At 35.7% G+C, this 23,574-nt stretch overlaps 1 protein-coding gene across 1 annotated transcript in view; it reads right to left on the bottom strand.

Annotated features, from left to right (window-relative positions):
* Positions 1-3,332: 3,332 nt before the first annotated feature.
* The window catches only part of LOC124163804 (voltage-gated potassium channel subunit beta-2), a gene marked incomplete at its 5' end in the record, with an annotated part of 45,935 nt that continues 25,693 nt past the window's right edge, over positions 3,333-23,574 (bottom strand). The window contains 2 exons of the mRNA XM_046540896.1: positions 3,333-12,150; positions 19,713-20,057. Coding sequence (XP_046396852.1) covers positions 12,049-12,150; positions 19,713-20,057 — 447 coding nt within the window. The remainder of the gene's footprint in view (positions 12,151-19,712; positions 20,058-23,574) is intronic.

Raw genomic sequence — 23,574 nt, 5'->3', positions numbered from 1 at the left:
TGGGTTGGAATGGTTGGCCAATTCTGGTTTTTGATTCTTCTGTAGATGTAGTTCAAGCTGCGACAGACGTTCCTGGAGCTCCTGGAATTACTGGTCTTGTTGTGTAAAGCGTTCCTTCTGCTGGTCGGAGATGCTTGTGGCTTCGTCTTCCTTCGGCATGGCGAACGTCGGGGTCACCAATATGAGGCGTGTCGGTCGATAATGACAAACAGAACCTTACTTAATAGATTTATTATGCATGCACGTACAATAACGGTGAGCGAGCGAGCGAGCGACTGAGAGTCTGGTGTGGAATGCTCGCCGCTTATATATCATCAGGCGAAGGTTACAGAGGCTTCTAGAACTTTCCACAATATTCAAGGGAAGCGGCTGCTTGTCGACTGGGCCTCCGAGTAGTCGCTGCCTTTGACTCCGCGCGAATATCGTTGCTACAGGCCGCCGGACGGTCGCCTCAACTTTTTACTGCCGATACGGTCCAAAATGGGGGACCCTGTTTTTTGTTCAATTTTTGTTTTTATGCAGGATCATAAAAAATGTGTGTCTATTCAATCATTTGATTAACAGGCATTTCTGCTATAATTTCCTTTTCATTACGAGCCAAAAACTCATTATAATTTGAACATGATTTCAAATTTTTACCTGCCATTTCAGTCTAAAAAAAATAACAACACGTTTGTTGTCTACCCTTCCTGGTCTTTCAGGATCAGCAAGTCGTCAGCATTTAGAACTTCGACAGTATCCAACCTTAATATAATTTTTGGATTTCATATCTACTTATTTTCTTGGTTCAATGGGAATACTTGTCTATGCCTTAAACCCAACGGCTCATAAGTGACTCTCATCAATGTGAGGGCTTGACGATATCCCTCACATACATTTATTTGGCAGAGCTACAGTGCAACACTTACACCTGTTTTGAGGTAGAGATCATTTCATTTTGACTGCCCTGTGCATAAGAAGACTAAAATAACCTTAAGAAATCCTCAAAAAATAAAAAATGAATCTTCCAAATAAGTACATTGATTCTACTTGTAAGAACCTAAAATTGAAAATTTAAAGACATTCCAAAAAAATTGAAAATTTTCTCAGTGACCAGGAGGAAATCAGTGCTTAAAACATGATTCAAACAGATTGTTATCCTTGTGAAGTATATCTCCATTTGACTAATCGATCACTAACTGGCTATTATCATGATAATTACAATAACCTACACCATTCAAGAATCCTTTGAAGATAAATTGAATGGAAAACAACTACTGTAGCCTGAAAGATTTTATTTTGGGCTCTGAGCAATCTTTGTCCATCTGCCACAAAAAATTGTAATTTTTAACCTTTAACACTAGAACCGCTGAACTTTCCAACCCCACCAAAACTCTCGGTGGTCGTGGCCGGGCAGAGGTGACGCAGCCGGCGCTGCGTGAGTAGGCGGCCGGCGCAGTGCACAGATTATTCCCTTCTGCGCTCCTAACTGGCAGAATAAGGGTATCTGTGCATAGATCTCCTTCGTAATAAACTGCTATTATGCTTAATGCAAAATAAGTGTACAAAGAAACTGAAATAGTTTGTTTTCCCCATGTGGGACAAAAAAGTCCCATCCCGCGGTTTTAGGTAAATCGTCGTTTTTCTCGTGAATCAAACATCGTACAATATGTTCGATGTGACCATTTGAAAGAGCATCAATAATGAGTTTTAGTCAGTGAATTTCAAAGGGATCAAACCACTAGTACATGAATGGAAAACATTTGCAAAGGGCGATGTGACAAAAAAGTCCCGTCCGCGGTTCTAGTGTTAAACTGTAAAAATTGTAAATATTCCTATCACTTCATTTATTTGTAACAATTATCATTCATTATTATTCAGTTGCGAGGTTATCCAAAATGACAAAAAATCATATGAAATGAAAACGTAGCATAGTTGTGTGAAAGAAAAGTGTGCATAATTCATCAGCAACACATTCTCCCAGAGAAATTCTCACTGGGACATTTAGGAACAGCTCCAAAATTTTTGAATGAGTCATGATCTTGTAAAATACACTTTGTTATTATATTCCTTGTCATTTTAACTTGGTATAAAATAAAATCAACATATGATTATATTTTATGAGAAGAGGCAGGGGGAGAAGTCCCTTGCTGTTGGTGTAGCATGCCATCGAATAATGAAACTCTAAGACAAATGGCAGCTGGTTCAGCCAATACATATTCCCAGCACATAAAGGATACATTGTAACTCTACTATCTACTCCGCTGCACAAGATAGGGAATCTTAAGTGATGGGTCGCAAACGACCCACTTGGGTGGTAATGGGTTTATTCAAAATAATTTTATTTTATCAGTGACGTGGATTAGGATTTGTTTTTAAGTGGTCAAAAACATCAACTAAGACCTCTTCAATATACAGAAAATTGTTGAAGAAACACTTATTATTTATGCTTTTTTGACTCACTGATGCATGTAAAACTTCACAGACAATGTACATATTAACCTTTATTTAGTTTTCTACAATTTGTTTCTTAGACAATGTCTTTGTTTACTTTTGTATTGAGAATGTAATTCATTTCATCAAAGAACGACTTCATTCCTCTCACATTTTTGACATCTTTATAATCAAGTCAAAGAGGTTGTTCTTAATCATAGTGGTGGAGGAAAATGTTTTCTTCATGTATTTTCCACCTTTTTTTCACCATCAAAATGCCATCTTTATGTCTTTTTTCATCCAGATGATCAACAAGAAGAGGTTGTGGTTAGTATGTACATAGTAGACCATGAACTGAGAGGATTTTTTTGCCATCATATTAATATATTTTTTACGTAATTTTGACCTTGGTCTTCTCCTTTCAATGTATTTTGAACAAGAAAACGTTCTCTGACAAAATGTAAGGGCCATAGTACTGTTAATGAATTATAATTCTTTATTTTATTTATCAATTTTTTTCTATAAAAATAGAAAATTATGAAGTTTTCAGATTCATAAAAATCCTGTCACTTGTTGAACTACCAACCACCATTTTTATAATTTATACCACTGGTGCTGGCAAAGGCTGCATGCAAATATGAATGATTTAATCATTCATGGACACAAAATAAATATGTATTGGTTAAGTTTCATAGAATGTTACTTTCTGATGTTTCCATTTTTTGGTGTTTTACGTGAGTGGATTTTTTTCGTGGACTTCAATTGTTCATTCTCATGGACCATATTTTAAATACTTTATCTTCACCGCTGCATATTTGTTTAAGTCAGCTTCTAGTGTATGCTATTTTAGGAAAACATTCAATAGGTTACACAAGCTTGATTTTTAACATCATAGTAACTAAAGAATAAATTAAGCAAGATTTTCATCAAAATTTATTTATTAAATATTGGTGAAACTAGTGCCTAAATAAAGGCAAAAATGTGTTAACAAGATACATAACGTGACAGTGTCAACAGTCAAAACAATGTTCGTAGGCAACAGGTCCTAAATTAATGACTTTTTACACCAAGGCTCCAAAAAGAGGTTTATTTCATTACATTTCTTCATGACGAGGTAACTTAAGGTCAGCAATTAGAAAGGAGATGAAAAAATTCAATTCAGTACTGATTAGGGCGTGCACAAGTAGATGAGGTAATTAATATATATTTCAAATTGATTATATTTCCACCATAATAATTAAGTAACTCGATGGCCAAGAGTTCAGTAGCACCAGATATTCCACAGCTGATGCATTAAAATTGAGCAGATAGTAACCAAAAGAACCTTCTTTTAGCAGGTTATGTTTCTAGTTTTATTAACCTGCTCTTAGAACAATACCTTGAACTCTTCTGAGCATGCAACAGTATTTAAATTCAATATCTCCATTACTCATACATTCAAATGAAACGCAAGATTCACTTCAAATGCTAGAGAAAAAAAGACATGACAATGTTCACTCCAAGAATTAACATATTATATATACTGGATTACATTTAATTTTATTATTTCCTTCAAATTACCACATGCACATTTCTAAGATGTTCAGATTTATAAAATTTTAAAAATGTATAAAATATCCCTAATGTGGAAGAAGTCTTAGAGTTCATTTTTTTTAATTGCTTAGTTGCAGGAGCAAGGCTGCAGACAACATAAATATATAATTTTCACTTTAAAACTTTTCAATTTAATATACAACAGACCTCCACTCCATGTTCAACATTGATTAGCATAATTCTGCATATTTTGGCCTCAAAGAATGATGAGGGCCACCACAATTTTAGCTTATTTTAAGTTTATATGCTTATTTCAACTCTGCAGGTGGGGAAACAAGTGTATTGTCATTGGTTTTGCATTAAAGCATCACCTTTCCACTAATTTTTTTCATTGCAAATCTCACAAAGGCACTGAATAAAGAGACAAAAATGTAGTGGACTCTTGCATTTAAATGGAATTCTTCTTGATTTTACAGCTGAAATGGCTTCCTCAAAAAAGTACAATGTAAAGATTATTACAGTTCACTAATAGTCAACTCAATTAAAGCTTGTGAAGCATTCTTTTGTCAGGGTTTTAGCAATGAGAGAACAGAACGAGCACTTTATTTGTCTGTGAATGAGACCTCTTTTGTCTGCACAGCTGGGTCTCCGAGAAACTATTCCATTCAGCCAATGTAAAGTGACTTTCATTTTGCATGCTATCTGACATTTTTTCAGAGGACATTTTCATAAATTTTTATCAAAACATGGACATGGTGTTATTGCCATGGAATTTAAGTTGCTCTTTGTTTTAACGATTAGGTTTAGATACTATGTCAATTATTAAACATAGGTTAAAATTTTAATAATTAAGGGGGTTGATAGTCAAGTCACCAATTGAAATAAGAGCTCTTACAAAGCCAGAAACATGCAATTTGACACTCTTAAGACTCCTTGGTGTAGAAAGCCAGAAACTTTTTAAATTTTCATCTTTTAATCTATTGCTAATATACTATTTAAGAAATCTTGGAATTTGGTGACTCAATATATAAGTAAATATTTGGAGGGAAGGAATTGGGCGGTGGTTTTCTTTTGAGATTTAAAAAAAGATGCCAATCCCACCTATACCCAGTCCAGCTGTTATCAGCGTGAGCTATTTAGCATCATTTATTACCTATGTATATTTAAATAACATGACATGGCATTTCCTTGAAAATTTGGCATACATATGCTGTAAAACTGATAATGGCTCCCCATTAAAAATTTCAAAGCGCAAAATATTTTTACAATCTATGTACATGCTTCTTGCTTTTTTTAGTGAAAAAGTAATGCTACATGGGCAATTAATTCATGTGATAGATGACATACAGGATGAGTGATATGTTAATTTTTTTTAAATAAATGAAAACATCTCATAAATTTTGATAGTCAACAATGTTAAAATTGTAGAAAACATGAACAACTTGTCAAAAAGACTCATTCAAATAAAATTATTGTTTAAAAGGGTGCAAAATTGCACTAATCTTACATTTACAACAAGAAATCAAGGTTGTGACAAATTAACAAGACTACACAATGCTTGAGAAAACTTCTTCCATGAGTGATTTTTGAGGTGAGGGGAAATTCTCAGAATTAGTTTCATGAAATGGTTCACATATTTCTTTGAAGAGGCATGAAGATAGCAGTGGATGGAGAGTATCAACAACTGAGTAGCAACTAGTTGCAAATGTTGAACTTCAAGCCTCTCAAATAATTTGCATTAGATTTGACCAATCTTAATAACAGGAACCAGCTCATGCTGATGTAAGTACTCGACAGAACGAGAATGACGGTATTTTAATTTTTTTTAAAAAGAATTCCATTTTGAAAATTGTTTTTATTTTTGAAATGCATGATCATGCAAGAAACTATGAGTATCCTTGATTAAGGATTGAAGCCGAAATTGCCAGATTCTCTACACCTCTTGTGTTTTCTAAAACCACATTTTATTTCCCATTCATAGATTGCTTCTATGCCAAAGATAAACTTCCCAAGATCAAAAAGTGTATTATTCAACTTCTGGAGTCATGGGTAGATATAAAGCAAAACGTTTCTCCATCAGATAAAATCTATGGGAGAACTGCTCAAAGTTTTGTAATGACGTCTTTGCCTGATATTTCCTTCCAAAGACTGTTTTTGAAAGAAGTGCCACTCAACGTATACCTAACTGAACATTTCCACCAGTTTTTTCGTTTGGAAATTAGGAAAAAATGAAATGCTAAACCTCTGCACAGTTGCTGACACATTTTGCTTTCACTTCAAATGGCTAGGTTACGATTATTTGTAGACTAATATTGCCTTCTGTCAATTTTTGGGCTGGGCAGCAAAACTTTTACTTTACCCATTGCATTACATAAGGACTATTGGTAGCCTCCGGCCACATGAATATTTCAAATTGAATGCATTTTGGAAGACAGCAATAATATTACCCATTTGTTTGTCACGTGGGTTTACAACTAAGCGTACTCAAATGAAAGTTTATACCTCTCAACAGAAATTAATTTGATTATGACAGAATATAAACCTACAATTATGTATATTCTTTTGAGTAATCTCTCATATTCAAATGCCTACGAAATTGTCGTCTTAAGTGCTTTATAATAAATGTCAACATTATAAACAATAATTGGTCAGCCATAGGATTATGTTCAGCACCTGTGGGTGTAATATCATAAATGCTAGTTATGCAAAGTGAAAAATTCAGAAATTTTTTAATTTGGACGTTTTTTTCCATCCTCTACGTATTGTAATTTAGCCTATGCATATGTTTCTTACATATGGTTGAATCTCACTAGCTTTAGGAGGTCAGTAAGCAACAAGCCACTTTTTGTTATGAATACATCATATTTAAATGTGCAGTTTTGTAATAGCAATGGACTTTTGATTAATTGGAGCTTGGTAGTTATCTTAACTGAAATGTCTACAATTAAATCCATGAACAACCTCATTAGGGTTAATCACTTATCCTTTAACTTGTCAAGCAGTACACAGTAATTTATGAACAGGAGTAGTGCACATATTTGTAACAAGACTACATTCTGAACGTTACTATATGTTTTTACTAATTGTGTTTCACTACATAATAGCTTTCAAATACAGAAGATGATTGTTTAATACTGCATTATTAGAGTGGAAAAGTTTTAATAATATTTAATCCTTAAATTTCGTAGCACTATCTGAGACATAATCGATAGCATACTTGGATCATGCCTAAAATGTTGGCCACATGTCCACCTTACTCCCGTTCATTGAGTTATTTATTTGACAGTACTTTAATTTTTTAACCCTAACAGTGGATGGAAGGAGGCAATTTTAGACTTTTGGAAATATTCATTGACTCAAAAGATAAATATGGTCATTGATGGAATCCTTTCTCGTAAAAGATTAGATTTGAAGTATGTTACATGAAAACAAGCAAGTAAAAGCACGATGGTTGGATATAGCTAATGAGGATTTATGAAAACACAATTATAAACGCACGGCATGATCACAGCTGTTTAGTTCACATTTTCTTAACAACTAAATCTTATGAGGTATGAGATACAATTTATGATTTTTGAGTGACTAGAAAAATATAACTGAAGTATGGTTGTAAGTGATGGTGAAAGATTTTGGCTGGCATTCTTATCCCCTATCATTGCTATATTTTATGGCATTGCCTAGCTGGAAATAAATAAGGAACTCATTCACCAAAATTATATTTTTTACTACAGAAAACAACCATTGGACTGAATGGTGATTTTTTTCTCAAACAACTTGCATTTTCACAAACTTCATGCTTAAAAAAAGACAATGACCCATGGAAATGCCATTGACCTTCTAACTCATACTATCTCTTCCAGCACTTGCTTTTCAGACCTATTGCCAATACCCAAGCAGCATAGTGATGCCTTTTTTTATAACTTATAAGTTCAACGGACATCACTCATGCATCGAAACTGATGACATTTTTATCGCCAAAGTGGTATTAACCAGTAATGTAATTTTGATCAAAAATTGGTAACCATTTGTGATATGCCAAAAGCAAGAAATGACTTTTCAATCAATTTCTGAAAACTGCAATGGTAAGCCCCTTTGGCAATTATTAACTGGCCAATGTTTGCCCAGTTACTATTACGTTACCAGGTGATACACATTTTATCAGAGCCACTGTTTCATCATTGTAATTTTTTGGCATCACTTTTTCATAGAGGTATGCAGTTAAGGATTATTTATTTTGGTAATGGCTGTGGTTAAGTTAAAAAATTAACAGCATTCACAAATAGCTATGGTAAATTATTTTCCTTGTCTTGATTTTGTTAAAAAATTAACAGCATTCACAAATAGCTATGGTAAATTATTTTCCTTGTCTTGATTTTTTAGTGCATAGTTTCTTTTCTGATTTTTTTAAAATTTTGAGTAATTATTACTACTAATAATTATTATAATAAAAAATCATCATTATCCATCATCAATATTAAAACAATTAATAATTAGAGCAATAAAAAATGCACTTTATGGAAAATCAAAGAATTCTGTACGTCTTTTTAACTGAAAAACTGTGGGAAAGTGCTCAAATTAAAGGAGAGCTGAAATCAAAGCATTGGATAAACACACAAAATAAATGAAAAACAAATTGAATTATAAATCAGAGGAAGTAAAAATAAAATGCACTTTCAGTGCATTGCAACTGCATTTGTCAACTGTTTCTGCTACATGCAAATTTTCAGGACTTTGGTTATGCACCTTGTAACATATGGTTGCAAGGAGAGCGAGAGACCTCAAAACGGATGGGTAACTGACATAAGGTCAGGGTATGCAGGAGGTGGGAATTTTGAAATTAACCATATAGCCACATTCCAATCAATGAAATTTTCACCTTGGTTACGGTTAGGTTAAGAATTTGGTTAACTGCACACCTTTTTTATTCATAATTTGGAGTGTCTACAAATTGATATCTGAATTAATAAAAGCAAATTATATCATTTTTATACCACCTTGGGGATGGAGATATAAAATGGTGATATAAAAAAAGATATATGTTAGATAAAAAATGGCATATAATGCTGCTTGGGTGATCTCTAATTCATGCTTCTCCTTTTCAAAACAGGCTTTTATAAATTTCTACAGCAAGAATTTGGTCAAGGCAAGATGTTTTATTCCTGCTCCATACCATGAGAAATGGCTAAAACTTCCCAAAACTGAACTAAGGCTCATGCTAAGTAATGCTTCAATGTTTCCTCATGTAAATACCATTGAAAATAATTAAACTATGTATCAATTCAAATATAGAATATGACTTTCCTCTCGGAAGTGCAAGAGTAATGTTTTGTAAGTAGTATTTTTTATGGTCTGATAGTTAGTGCAAAACTTAATTTATCTCCATAAAAATTTTCATTTCCAACACTCTGTCCTGAATTCACGGTTCCTCAAGCTTTATTCAAAGGGCTTGTTTCCTCTCAATCTATTCCACATTTCAATGGATATATAAAACCATTATAAAAGCCACTCACTGCCCCATATGTAGGGAAAAACTGTCGCTAGGACGATTTCCTCCAAATACGGACAACTTGTGCTCGTTAGACATGAATAAAAACCAGGCCAAATGGAAGCAAATGTTGAACAATATATGTATATATGAATTGAATTGCTGTGTTCTTTTACACCTAATAATAAATCTATATAGACTATATTTTCTCAGCTATGCCATTGGGGCTTTTGGTGTCTTTTTAGCACCTTTGAAAGACGCACTCGCTCACAACCTGAGCAAAACCACAGCTGAGCTAAAAGTTTGGCAGTAACTCAACCCTCCCCCTTCCAAACCTTTTAAATGGCTTCACTATTAGACAGCACATGTTCAACTGTTGTTTCACTTGACGTTTTCATACTTTTTCCCACTAAAACTTAGCTTTTGAAGCTCCTAAATGAGACACAGTTATATACATATCTCCCATTCGAGCCTATGCATGGTGAAATAAATCATACTTTAAAAAAAATCACCAAAAACCCTTTAAATCTACCACAGTCATGATTTGTTCAGCAGTCCACAATTTTCTAATAGTTTATTTTTATCAATCAAGCTATTTTCATCACCCACAGTTTTGATGCATTCTGATGAGATGCACTCCAGCACTCCAATGTAACCTTCAGGCACACAATACTATCAAAGTACCCCATAAAAAAATTTCTTTTCAAAGATAACAATTCTCGTTTCTTGCTCTTCTGCTTCTTCTTAAATGGTGTCCTTTTGATTGGTCCCTTCTCACAGTTCTGAACCTCACACCAAAACCATTCAAATTCACTTAAAAACAAGTCAATGTCTCTACTCTCAGTACTACACCAAAATATGTAGGCTCTTGTACATGTATATATATATATCCCTTGCACATGAATCGCCAAGCTCTCACACACTTGACCGAAACGTGATGACATAATATCCACTCAAATCCAACTTCAGACTGCCCCCGGCAAATCCCTTATTCACAAGAAGCAATCTTTTCAAAATGGCCATGCGAGGATGAAACAAAACACGCACTATCCCCACACACCAATACCATCTCCAGTCATTAGATAAATTCTTATTTCAATGGGCCTATGTCAATAGTCATTGATTTTGAGTGCAAATAATAACTTCCCTCCTCATAGAGGGTTTAAAATTTCAGCAACTCTATTGTCATAACAAGTTATTAAAATTGTATTAGTAAAGAGATCATACTGGATTCCCATGGAAAAGAAAAAAAACAAACTCCTAAACACGCTTGCCATTTGTTTATACAAGTGGAGGTATTAGATTATTTTATTACACTTTAAAAAAATATGCGTTCAGTGTTCAGTTTACACCCCATATGTAAGCAAAATGATGATATTTTTATAAGCTTATAATATGTATTAATTTTTGTCTGATACAAAATAAGTGTGTTTTTGTAAGACTGAGAATTGCACAGGGAGATGGACGAGTTGTTGACTTCCACTTGCTAGGAACTTGCTCGTTTGTCCATTGCCTCTCTTTGCATAACCTTTCCATTGGGAACACTACTACATACTTGACCACTGAATTGATCAAACGATGTAGCAATGAAAATTTACTTGGGATATTCTTACTTACACAGATGCTGTCGTATGCTTGGAATGTAAATTGAGAATTTGCAACAATGACCACCCAATTTACTTGAGCCCACACCTCTTCAAGAAACTTCCATGATCCGTCAACATGCTTAATTGTATTATTGCATTGTTTGCTTTCATATGAATAACATGACCCTCTGATTCATACACCCCCAATTAGATGTAATCCTTAAACACATATTAATTTTAGTTCTTCATTGATGCATTACCATATCCAAATTGAAAATTTATAAAATTTACTTAGCTGATATTCAAAAAGCAAGTTAATAGCGTCCTCAAATGTTACGGCTGAAATTTATTGTGATTTTCCTTGAATACTTGAAGCAGAATGTTACTATAATTATTATTGTGATTCAATAGTGTAGTTGAGAATACGTCACAGTCAGCCTTAATTGTAAACACAAACATACCCTCCCTCTATGCTTACCTTCTTATTTAATTCAAAGCCTTGTAACTTGTGAACCCACAAGAACTCATCCGAGGTACTTCAGCCCCCATATGATAATTGTTCACTCTCATTTGCACTTGTCTTTTGTGATTAGAAAAAAAAAACTCACAAGAGTTCATAGAACAGGCCATTCGAAGTTTTACAACCCTCCCTTTTTTTGAAACTTCCACAGCATTTCTCCGAGGCTTCCAGACAAGACTCGAGGCCTCTAAATGTCTCAAAATATGAAAAATTTTTGAGCAGCCAACTGTCCGATTCCAATATATTTATTTTTACCGCTTGAGCAGTCTCCATTGATGTTATTAACTCTCTTCGTCGTCAGAGTAGTCGTCGTCGCCTCTGTTGCTACTGGAATTGAAGGCTACCCAGCTGGGACAACGTCACTGAATGGAGCAGAACGGCATCTTCTGGCTCTCTTTGCTGGCCTCCTCTGGCGTGCCGCCTCCTCCGTCTCCCTCCTCGTCTTTGCCATTGGGCCCGATGACAACTCCGTCGTCTCCATTGGTCCCGCCCCCTGGCGGGCACATTGATTGTCATCTAAGCGCCAGGGTTGAAACGATGGGAGGCCTCACGGGCTTATTCTCCAGGATTCGCTCCAACTCACTCATTGTGCTAGACGTGAGTTTTGGAACAAGCTGCCGAGAAAGAAGAAGGAATTAGATTTGATTTTGTATGATTTTAATTGTATTTATCTTCCTATGATGCCACAAAATTCATGAACTGATTAACGATTTATAAACTGATTAATGAAATGGTTGCTCGAAAAAGAGAACGTAGATTCATGGAAGTGCTGTACTAATCCCTGTATCTATTATGTCTTCAAATTTGTCATTTTCATTATCTCTCTTATTCTAGCTGTCATATTTCTAGTGATCATAGCATGGGCTGGTAAAGTCATGATATCACTGATTGCAATCTATCTGTATATTTTTCCAAGGAAATCTTTTGTGCCAATCTCAAAGCATTGAGTATAAGTCATTTTTCCTACTTTTCCAGTGGATTTCTTAGCATTATAATTGTCTGGAATAATATCCTTAGGCACGGAATCATTTATTTATGTACTTATATCGCAGTCTTTCCTATCATATCCTTATATCCTTTCATATTATATCCTTTTCTATCATATTGAACCTGAAATTTTACTTTAAAATTATGACTTCTGCAAGCAGCCATGTTGCAAAGGTGATATAGGTACTTGAGGCAAAATTTTCAAGCAATTAGAGTCATATTAAAATTCTAAAATCATTCCATAAATCTATTCATTGATTTATGCATTCATAACATCCATTCTGAGGCTTCCTATGTTTAATTTACAACAGAAGATAAATTAAGTGCTTGCCGCACCACCCACAAAAAATAGGCAAACTATACAAGACTGTCGAAACACCTAGACTCATGTTTAAACACCTAGACTATTGTTTCATGTTTTTGGACAAAGATAGGATGGCAGTGAATTTATTCAACAAAAATACTAATAATTAATGATTTAGAACCAAATCATTTTAATTGAAGAGGTTGCAGAGGTATTCACAGTAATTGGTATAACAGGTTACATATTTGTTTGAGGAACACCAAAAGGTACACTTAAAGTCATGTAAATAAAAGGTGTTCCACATTTTATATAAAAGCGCAATAAGAATAAATGTGATATACATCCCCTATTTTCATTTACTTAGTCTTTTTGGACCGATAGAGATAAACATTTATGAGACTGTGGAAGTGCCTTATGTAAGCCAATGTTGTCCACTACGGTCATAATAATACATTTTATTTATCGACATTTAGCAGCACAAATAAATATTTTTATTTTTTTTGTGGTTTTGCAGTGTTTAATTTATTCTGTATCCATGATGGAAAATGCCATGGAGCTAAGCTGGAAACCTTTTCATTTATTGACTGTTAACACCAGGCTTGGAATAAAAATTTGGTGAGTTGCAGTCACCCTTTAGCAACTTTCAGCGGTGATAAAATAGCTTAAAAGACACCGTAGGAATCAGAAATTTACTGTTTTAAAATTAATTGCGGCAAAAATGCTGTAAATTGAATTTATTTGGAAAAAAAGATTGTGACCTCCATGGCAACCAGCTGTCGTAACGTGAGACTTACTGTCCAGTCCACACTGAGGGAAATGATTTTCTGTTCAAATATTTTCAAAATGGCTGTTTTCTGTTGTTGCAAGGTATAAGCAATAAGTCGTTGCTAGTCTCTTTTTCTGAATCCATTTACATGAAAATTTTTGGAGGAGACCCCTTACCGAATAATTTCTGAAAAATTGAAAAGAACCTTTAACTCTTCCTGGCCCAATGTTTTTCCCAGGAAAAATTAAACTTGAATACTTGCATTTAAAATATGAAAATTCTCCACTGAATCATGGCAGGACCATTTCATTTTGCAACATAAAATAACAAGTACATAATGGTAAGTAGTGTGGTGCAAGATCTGTTTTTTATGTGTCGGTTATCGGAGTCTCGAATACAAAACGAATTTTATCCAGAATATGCTGCAACCACCACATCATTTCTGTACATTTGGCCATACTGTTTCAGGATAAAATATACTCATGCCGAACTAACCTTTGAAATTGGGCTTACCAATTCATAATATGACAAGCTATGTTAATATTATTTCACAGGACAGATTAACAAATTTACCAGTGGCAGGACAATATGGCGTTGTTCTCATTGCCGGACCCAAAATCACAATCGATTATAGCAATTTCATTGATGGAAGGGAAAGAAGTAGGAAGTACAGTAAAACCTCTTTACATTGTAATTGAGGGGATCAAAATTTGGGCAATGTGAGTCCTCGTTTAACGTCACTTACCGTTCCTGAAAAATGTGACGATAAACAAAATGACGTTAATCGAAGCACAATATCCCATAAGAAACAATGTAAAAAGTGAATATTGGCTCCTAGACCTCACAATTCCTACGCGAAAAAATTTTAGCGTGTCATATTTGGGCCATTTCTTACGATGGGAATGCCAAACTATGGCATAAACACGAGTCCCTGTCTTCATTGACGGCATTACCAGCAGCGACGTGTACATCCTCCTCCATTTTTGTATCTTCCCGCGTTTGTTTTTTCGGCTTCGCTATGGTGGTCACCTGGGCATCATCATCGCTGAAACTTCGTCGCAGTTACAGGAACCAAGATTATTGAGAACACGGCGAAAAAGTGACGACAAATACTCCGAGTTCTACCCGGAAAAATTCCTAGAAATCACTTTTCAGGTTCCAGAAAACCGTTATGTCAAGTCAAATTTGCTAAAACTTTACTTGACATTTACGCACTTAACATTTGTGCACCTACCTAAGAATTCATTTTGCAGAAAATTTGCTATAAACGTAATCGAAATTGACAATAAACACACCGTTTTACACTTCGTTTAGACTGACTGTATTACCGCCCACAAAACGAACAACCTGCAACGCCCGCCGCTTCGCATTTTTTCTCGCGCGAAATTTAAAAGACCTGACCAGACCTGACGTTATCGCAAAGCAAAGGTGCGATAAACGAATGACGGTATCAAAATTTTCGTGACGTTATCGCGAAATGACGTTAAACGGGGTGACGTAGAACGAGGACTCACTGTATTATTTGGGAGGTTCATTATAGAGAGGTTTTAGTGATCGGCACCATTTTTTCATATCCTTCGGAAATGAAAGGTACTACTGTCTTTTAAATCATTATATTTATGTGCTTAAACAAACATGCATGCATTACTGAACATATATTTGTTATTTATTAATAACAGAAAGTGAGCGCTATCGCGTGATTTTTACCACCATTCAAGAGGAAAGATGTGATCTCTCTCAATTCAACAGTCACTTAAAATGATTAGGATAGTTGGATACATTTTTTCTTATTTACTGTAAGGTATGCTCTCATAAGGAACAAAATGGCCATAACTAATGGTTAACGTAAAAATTACAGCACATTAAAGGTGTATAAGAAAAAAATGAGCGTGAAACATTTATCGCTGAAAATGTCATTCCATGTTCGTAATTGTGGCTGCATTAATGGTCTCTAGTTGTCTAGGTACGATTTGCTGAGGTAGTTAGGCTGTCTCGGGGGTGTCTCCTTGGCATGATAAGTGGAGATTTTATGAGATAAAGAGGTTCACTACAAAGAGTTTAACCTATAAATTTACATGTAAAATCTGATGAGACCATAGGGGTGGTATGAAGTATGGAGGTTTATGATGTAAAGAGGTTCTCTACATAGAGGTTTTACAGTACATACATAAAAACATTGAAAGTTTTCTCAGTCGAAGATTTAGAAGCTCTAACATTTGCATAAAACTTTTCTTGGTTTTTTAGCTCTAAGTTCTCATATTTATGATATTGTTTTGGTTTTCAATGATACTTTGGCTTCCCTCGTGGATCGCATGTGGATGCCATGGTACCCACTATTGTCAAATGAGGGGCAAATCTTTCTTGCACGAGTTGAACTTCAACCGGACTATACTATCATTCCAAAATTTTATATAAATGGATGATCGGGGACTTATTTTCACTGATGCAAAATTTTTAATACCTCCACATCTCTGAATAAACTGAAAAATTTTCCTCAAAATTTGGAGCCCCTGGAAACTCATCATCTTATTTCACATGAATGACTCACGTGACAATATGTGTGTATCAAATTATGCATACATCTAATATTTTGGTGATTAAAACTGGTAAGCTTATGAGTATTTTGTAGGGATGGGAAGTTCAGATAGTCGAAAAACCTAATACCTTGAATAATGAGCTTTTTTACACTATTCACTGTTCGATGACACAAAGTTATCAGTTATTCGAATTACGTATACACAGCATAGATCGTCCGTGATTCTCTTTAAATCCATAGAAAATGGTTGGGTCTTATATGAAGGGGTGCAAATTTGGTTGGTTCTATTCTTTAATAATATTTTTAGGAAAACTTACCATTGAAAGACAGTGGCACAGTCTAGGAGGGGGGTTTTGGGGGATAAACCCCCCTCCCAGAGCTCAGAGAAATTTTTAAGTTAAATCAATTTTACTTAATTGGATTAATATTGCTTATAGAATAGTGTGAGGATTAACAAAATATCCCTCACAAGGCCGTAAAACTCAATATTTTAAACCATTTATCTTAATTTATTACTGGCGGAAGGCCCCTGCACCTCCCGCTTACCCTGGCAGGTATACCACACCACCAGACCCCCCAGTATTAGTTGTGCCTGAAACCCTCCCTAGCCTTAATTCCTAGCTGCGCCCCTGTTGAAAGTAAGCACTAAAACATATAAAATGCTGATGACTCCACGAGAACAACAATAAGAAGAATGTATGTATGTTTACGTTCAAATGCACGCAAAACTGGCTGTTCCTTCTCTGACTCCGTGTTGCATAGTAAAAATTGCATTTCACATATTCTAATTTTAAGGTAATTGTCAATTCTTTATTTAATTCAAGTTTTGCAATATACATAGCAAAGCATTACCGATAATATAACCATCAACATGCATATACATAATAAATAAACAAAAGAATTGCGTGCTCCAAGTGCTCAAGTTTGACGTAATTGTGGGTGACAATTGCATCAGGATTTAGGAGACATATTGAAGTAGAATCACTTGCAAAGCGTTCAGCATTCTTTTATTTTAATTTTCATCCATATCTAAAATTGGTGGAAAAATCTATACATATTCAGCAATGCAGTCCCAAGTAACATTGACCGTTGGGCCTCGGTTGGGGAACCGTAGTCACGGTTGGCTCATTGTGGGTGGATATGCCTACCAAATTCCGCTGTTGGCCCAACGCAGATATTGTTCGTCGGCCCAACGAAACGGTTTATGCTGTTGGCCCAACGGAAATCCCCAACGATGGCCCTACGAAATAGATTATCATTGGGCCACCATTGGGACATCATACCATTTCCTCAATTTCCGCCATGAGAGCTGCAAACAAAATTCCGACAAGATCTTCAACGTAGAGATGGGTGAAATTCCATTGTAATCGATTTATCGTATCAAATGGTTATCGGATCGGTAGCATCTATTCATTAAAAAATAGGGATGGCATAATCGCTTGCTTTGACAGTCAGTGCTATCGACTATGTGCAGGCAGAATAATTATTTTAAGTTAATTTTTTAAGAATATATTATAAGATAATTTTTGGAAATTATGTATAACTCTTTTTTAAGTAATGTTCTGCTAATTTTCTGGTGTTTTCAGCATGGTATTTGACATAAATGGTTCCAAGAAGCGGAGGCTTCTTTAATGCGACTTGTTAGTATATATATCCCGGAGGGCACATGAAAAATTGTAGACTTATAAGATCTGTCTGTTTCGAGTCTAAACTTAACCGATGGAAGTTCGATATGGGCCGTGAATAAGCACGATGTATACCTCGATTGCATACGTTGCAGGATACGGTTCACATGTTTCCCTAGCAACCTAACAACCAAGACTTGTTTGGTTGTAAGGGCTTTGTCTTTGTGATAGCTGTTAAATAAAATAAGTCGAGTGCTTCTAACAAAAATAAGGCATTGACCTCATTTGGTAAGTCTTACAAAACTGGCATTCCTAAAATCATGTTACCTTAAACAGATAGTTTCGTGGAATTTTAAACTTTTCATCATTAATTTAGATAGATCGATATGTATATTTTTTCAGATTGTGGCATATCTAGTATAAGTGGAAGTTTTAATGAAAACAGTGTTTCAATGGACAAAGTGAGTGATTTAGTCCTCTCTGAAGAGATTGAGATTGAATTTGTATGAGTAAACCTAAATAACAACTGCACAATTATTATTTTATGGAAAATACATCAACTATTATACTCAATCAGTGTTTCTGTGATTCCTATTAATATCCCTAAATCTTGCACTTATTAATCCAATGAAGTAAAATGGACTAAACTTAACAATTTCGTTACCGAAGACCAGAAAATAGGAATTGTGAAGGCAATTGAATCAAATAACTCAGGGGTGTACATCTTGCAGTGTGACATGTTTGAAATTAAGGAGGATTTCTTTGAATTACCTCTTAGAAGTGGTACCATTGGTATATTTGTAGTAAAAAAATTAGTACCTGGATGCAAATTGCAGTCCACCCAGATTTTATCTAAGTGTGTTTTGTTACCCTACAAAGAAGATGGAGAGTTTTTGTGTGTGCCATATTGTAATATGGAAAGGTGCTGTTGAAATTTTCCTAATTTTGTCCTAATAAAAATTGTCCTGATTCGTGAAAATAAAAGTTGGGGACCTTCTGAACTGATATTGATTTTTTGTTTTCCACTTTTAACCACTGTAACCTTACTTTGTCCTATAGCATTGATTGTTAATGTATTTAGTTTCATTTTTATTTATAGGGAGTTAAAGGTAAAGATTCTATCTACCGGTATCATATCAAGTGAGAAGGTAAATAAATTTAACTCTCATTCTACAAAAATGAGAAATGCCAGTAAAATATAGCTTTTGTTGGGAAACGGATGGCAGAATTTAAAAGGGCCAACGGTGTATCCTTGGAGAGGGGTTGGCCTCTGGTTGGGAATACGAAGGCCCGACTGTAATGCTCTGTTGGCCCATCGTTGGGGAATCGTTGGTTGGGATACGGTTGGCGAGGTGGCCAAATCATACCATGGGCCAACCGCTGTGTCCCACCATCTGCCAACAGAGGGCCAACCAAAAATGTTACTTGGGGTATTCGATTTTTAAGTAAGGTACTCAGAAAAAATAAGGTACTCGAATTTGAGAAAAATGCTATTCAACCCATCTCTAGTATATTGGTAATATGTACTCAATTCAAAATATAGACTTTTGAAAAATATTTTCAATTTTTTTATAAAGGATAAGCAGCCCAATTTCAAACTTCCCATTTCAATTTTCATGCTTGGGATCTTAGTTTACTTTCAAGAACCCAATAACAGATTTAATTTATATATCACATCTAAAAGTGGCAATTCAATGACAAATGATAGGAGGTGTGACTGGTACCCAATGAAAATTAGGGTTGGAATAAAATAATATGACTCTCGCTCCTAACTCTGAGGAAGGTTCCTCCGTAAATTTAAATCCGTGTGAGTCTATTTTTTATTGTGTCTTTTATACTGTGTCTTACCCAACCTGGGTTATATTTGTGGTTAATACCTCATCAAGGAATATCAAGACGTATATATTAAAAAAAAACATATACATATGAGGAGATAAACATGATCATAAAAATCTTACTTGTAAACTTTGCAAATTCTCATAGAGCTGGTGTGGCGATGCAGCTCCAAGCAGGAGACAATGGACAGCTTCATTTTTCAGGCACCAGGCAGTGGCTAGCTGTGACACGGAGCACCCCAGCCTCTCCGCAATCTGGGATACCTCTCGCAAACGCTCTTCGTGCCGACTTGAAGGCGGGGCCATGCCAGGGGTGGACGGTGCCCCCATGGCTGTGGCAGGACGGGTGAGCGGTACAACGCCTGCTGTTGTGCCGCGGCGTCCACTCGTCACCACGACAGACCCACCTCCCGGAGGCGAGGCCATGTCTTCCGACGTTTGTCTCTGCTCTTTCATCCACGCATAATTCTGTGGATTTTCAAGTTTCAATGACAACATGACCTCTAACAACGTGTTGACAGGGATTACTCTAGACAAAAATGGGAAAAAATCATGCATGTGCATACTTTATTTTTTATGCACTATTGCAGATGAAGGGGAACTGCCTTTTCTCACAGATGTGACCAGAATTTTTCTAAGGTGGGTATCATACTCAAAAGATATTGATCTGTGTCTTGGAAAATATTATGGCTGTAACTATGTAAATTGGAATGGAAGGAACATATGGACAGATTGCACAAACAGAGAATATAGAAAGTGGCTAGGGATTATATTCCAAAAGGGAAATAAGTATGGGTTGACCAAGGAAATGATGGAAGAATAACCAGGATATGGACTTAAGGAAATGTACTGAAAGAAGCAGGCACTAGCCTAGAAATAAAGGTGGAAGAATAAATAGAAAAAGAATCCTCACCATTTGGAGGAAATAAATGAAACGTTATGTAATTAGCTCCATTCTGAAGAGTTAGGAAAATAGGGAGGAGAAAAAACCTGGTGTCGGCATTTACCTACGCATAATAAAAGGCCCCCATGGGATTGTAGCTTAATATCTCATTCAACTGCTGGAGTGAAGTCTCCTACATGAAATACTCAAGCAGGGATCGGGTGTAGTGCCTGAAAAATTTTGCCAGTGCCTGGATTTGAATGCAGGCCCATATGATGAGAAGCTTTTAGCCACCTGATCAACCCGATTCCACATCATTGAGAGATATTTGTGTAATTAAAGTATACCAGGACTAGCCACAGTGATATGTAACTCAACAGAGTCACCAGCATTGCACAAATTGTGCAAAAATTCCACAGAGAAAAATTATTGGCCTTGACTTGGATTTAAACCTTGATCCTCTGATTTCCAGATAAGCTACCTTGTAAATCATTCCCCTTCCATTTCCACAGAGGAGAATGGTGCCTTTGTAGCTTAAGTGGCTAAAGTATTCGACTGGCAATCGGGGGTTCCAGGTTCGAATCCCAGTCAAAGAGAATTATTTCCTATCAGAGATTACTTCCTCTGTGGAATTTTTTCAAGATATTTGTGTAAATCGAATTGGCCCTACATACTACATATATTTGACAAGATATTGAAAGCAGAACAAATTCATAGCAATGTAAATAAAAGTTCCCAAGGTAACCTATTGATCTACTTCATTGTCAAATTATAGATAAAGAAAGATAAACTAAGCCTCAAGGTTACCAGAGAAATTGTTATCTGCATCTTGAAATGACCTCATTAGGGTTTCAAATCGAATTCCACTCGCAAATCCTTCATGTAGGGTTGGCAATTTGAAAGATAGTGGGAGGAGATCCTGCCACCATGTATTAATCCAAAATAAATGTAATAAGTGAAATTGGACAGAAGGAATGTGTTGTTTCTACGTAAATGATGAGGAAGCAGTTGGGAAATGATGTAGAGGGTTATTGTGAAATATTTTAAGTTTGCTCTTGTGCCTCAATATCTGAAATCACTAGTCTCAGTTCCATTCCTATTACATATCTGATTTAAGACCAATTTTAGATCTGATTTTTTATTGGTAACTAGTTGGCAAATTTTTATTGGATTTTAGCACCTCTCTGAGATGATTCTGGCCACACCTGTTCTACAAACCACACTCTTTGGAACTCAAGAGGGGTTTTTCAATGAATGGCACCAAGATTCCCATGGTACTTGGTAACAAAAGAAGATAGGTACCCTAGACTGACCCCTATTTGAAATATGGATGCATCTCCATAGTAAAATACAAAGTTTCAAAAATTAAAACCAAATCGATTACTTGAGGTTAGAGAGGTTTCACATACACACTGCACTTCTCAAAATGCTGGTTTTGTGGCTCAAATGATTTATGTATTACCATTTGTGGCATTTGCTTGAAGGCCACCCCATCACATATGGCAAAGAATTTCCGACAAATAGTAATGGCATTGTTTGCAAATTCTAAACTTAAGGCTTTATCTTAGCTTTATCATTACAAAACATGTAATTCCACTAGTTAAAAATTCAGTTAAGCTTACACATTAATTTCAGAGTTATGAAGGCTTTCACAAGGAATGTGAAGTGTAGTTGGCATTTTTCAGGATACCATTGCATTTAAATTGACTGAGGCAAGCAAAATGTAGTGGAAAGAATGAATATTGATGGAAGAAAACAAGAGAGCACTTTTTCCTCAAGTTTTACTTTGGTACTACGAGTTTTAACTACTTGGTCATCATCAGGCACATACCTTTAACAGGTACCTGGTATGAATATGGATGATGACCTAGCAGTTGAAAGGCTTAGTACGTGAGTTAAACTTGTGGAAAAAGTGCTAAACCAATGTTGGTTGAAGAAAACAAGATAGCACTTAATAATAACATAGCACTTAATAGCTATGTTGATTACCATAAGTGTTCACATTAATTGCTAAGGGAAAAAATTCCCCTCAATTGGGAATTAAATCATGGACCTTTGGCTTTGCAGACTGCTGCTTCATGCAAGGCTCCTTGGTTCCCATGGTAATTTACTGGGGTCCAAAACTTTTATGGTAATTTCATCAGGTTCAGCACCAATTTCTTTCATGAATGTCATCATTGTCGTAAGTGTACTAGAATCTCACTGTAAGTTCTTGCCATTGATGATTTATTTATATTTTTTTCTATTGACCAGCCTCAAGAATAAAGAGTTTGATTCACACCTAGGGTTTGTATGATGATGCCACTTTACAGGGGAGTCGCATGTACTCTAAGATTTGGATGTCAGCAGCCAGGCAAATCTTTTAGAACTTTCCTCAGCCTATTTACATCAGCACACCTAACAGGGTTAGAATACAGGGTTTTTCCAAAAGGTAAGTTGAATGATGCAGTGATGTAGTAGTATAGGTAGTTGAATGATGCAGCGATGTAGTAGTGTAGGTAAGTTGAATAGTACAGCGATGAGCATGGCTGTACTATTACAGCCATGCTCATCGCTTTTTTCCTCAAAAAGGCATTGTCCACTCAGAGTTTGTGCCATAGGGTCAAACTGTGAACAGTTAGTTTTACTTGTAATTCTAAAAAGATTCCAAAGCAGAGTGAAATGAGTCAGGAAGGAGATCACGGACATGTTACGTCTTTACCCCGACAACGTGCCGTCACACACTGGAGCTTGTTCATTGTTACGGAGCTTCTACTGAAGTGTGGTGTGACAACAATACCCCAGCTGCCATACAGCCATGGCTTGTCACCTTCAGACTTCTTCTTGTTCCCAAAGAAAAGGAGGATACTCAAAGGGACTTTAGAAGCCATCAAGAAAGTGACTACCACGTGCTTCAAGGAGGTCCCAATCGATGCCTTCCAGGGTACATTCTGTGGCTGGGAAAAACACTGGTGCTGGTGTTCCAATGCAAATCGAGCCAATTCTGAAGAATTTTAGTCGCTTGTATTGATATCATCAATAAATATTTTTTTCTGAACTTAATCAACTTACTTCTTGGATAGACTCTGTAGATATGACTCCTCTGTAAATTAACATCATAAT

This window comes from Ischnura elegans, chromosome 8 (genome assembly GCF_921293095.1).
Source record: "Ischnura elegans chromosome 8, ioIscEleg1.1, whole genome shotgun sequence".
Lineage (NCBI taxonomy): Eukaryota > Metazoa > Arthropoda > Insecta > Odonata > Coenagrionidae > Ischnura > Ischnura elegans.
The sequence above is the reverse complement of the archived record's forward strand: the minus strand, read 5'-3'. Positions and strand labels throughout refer to the sequence as shown.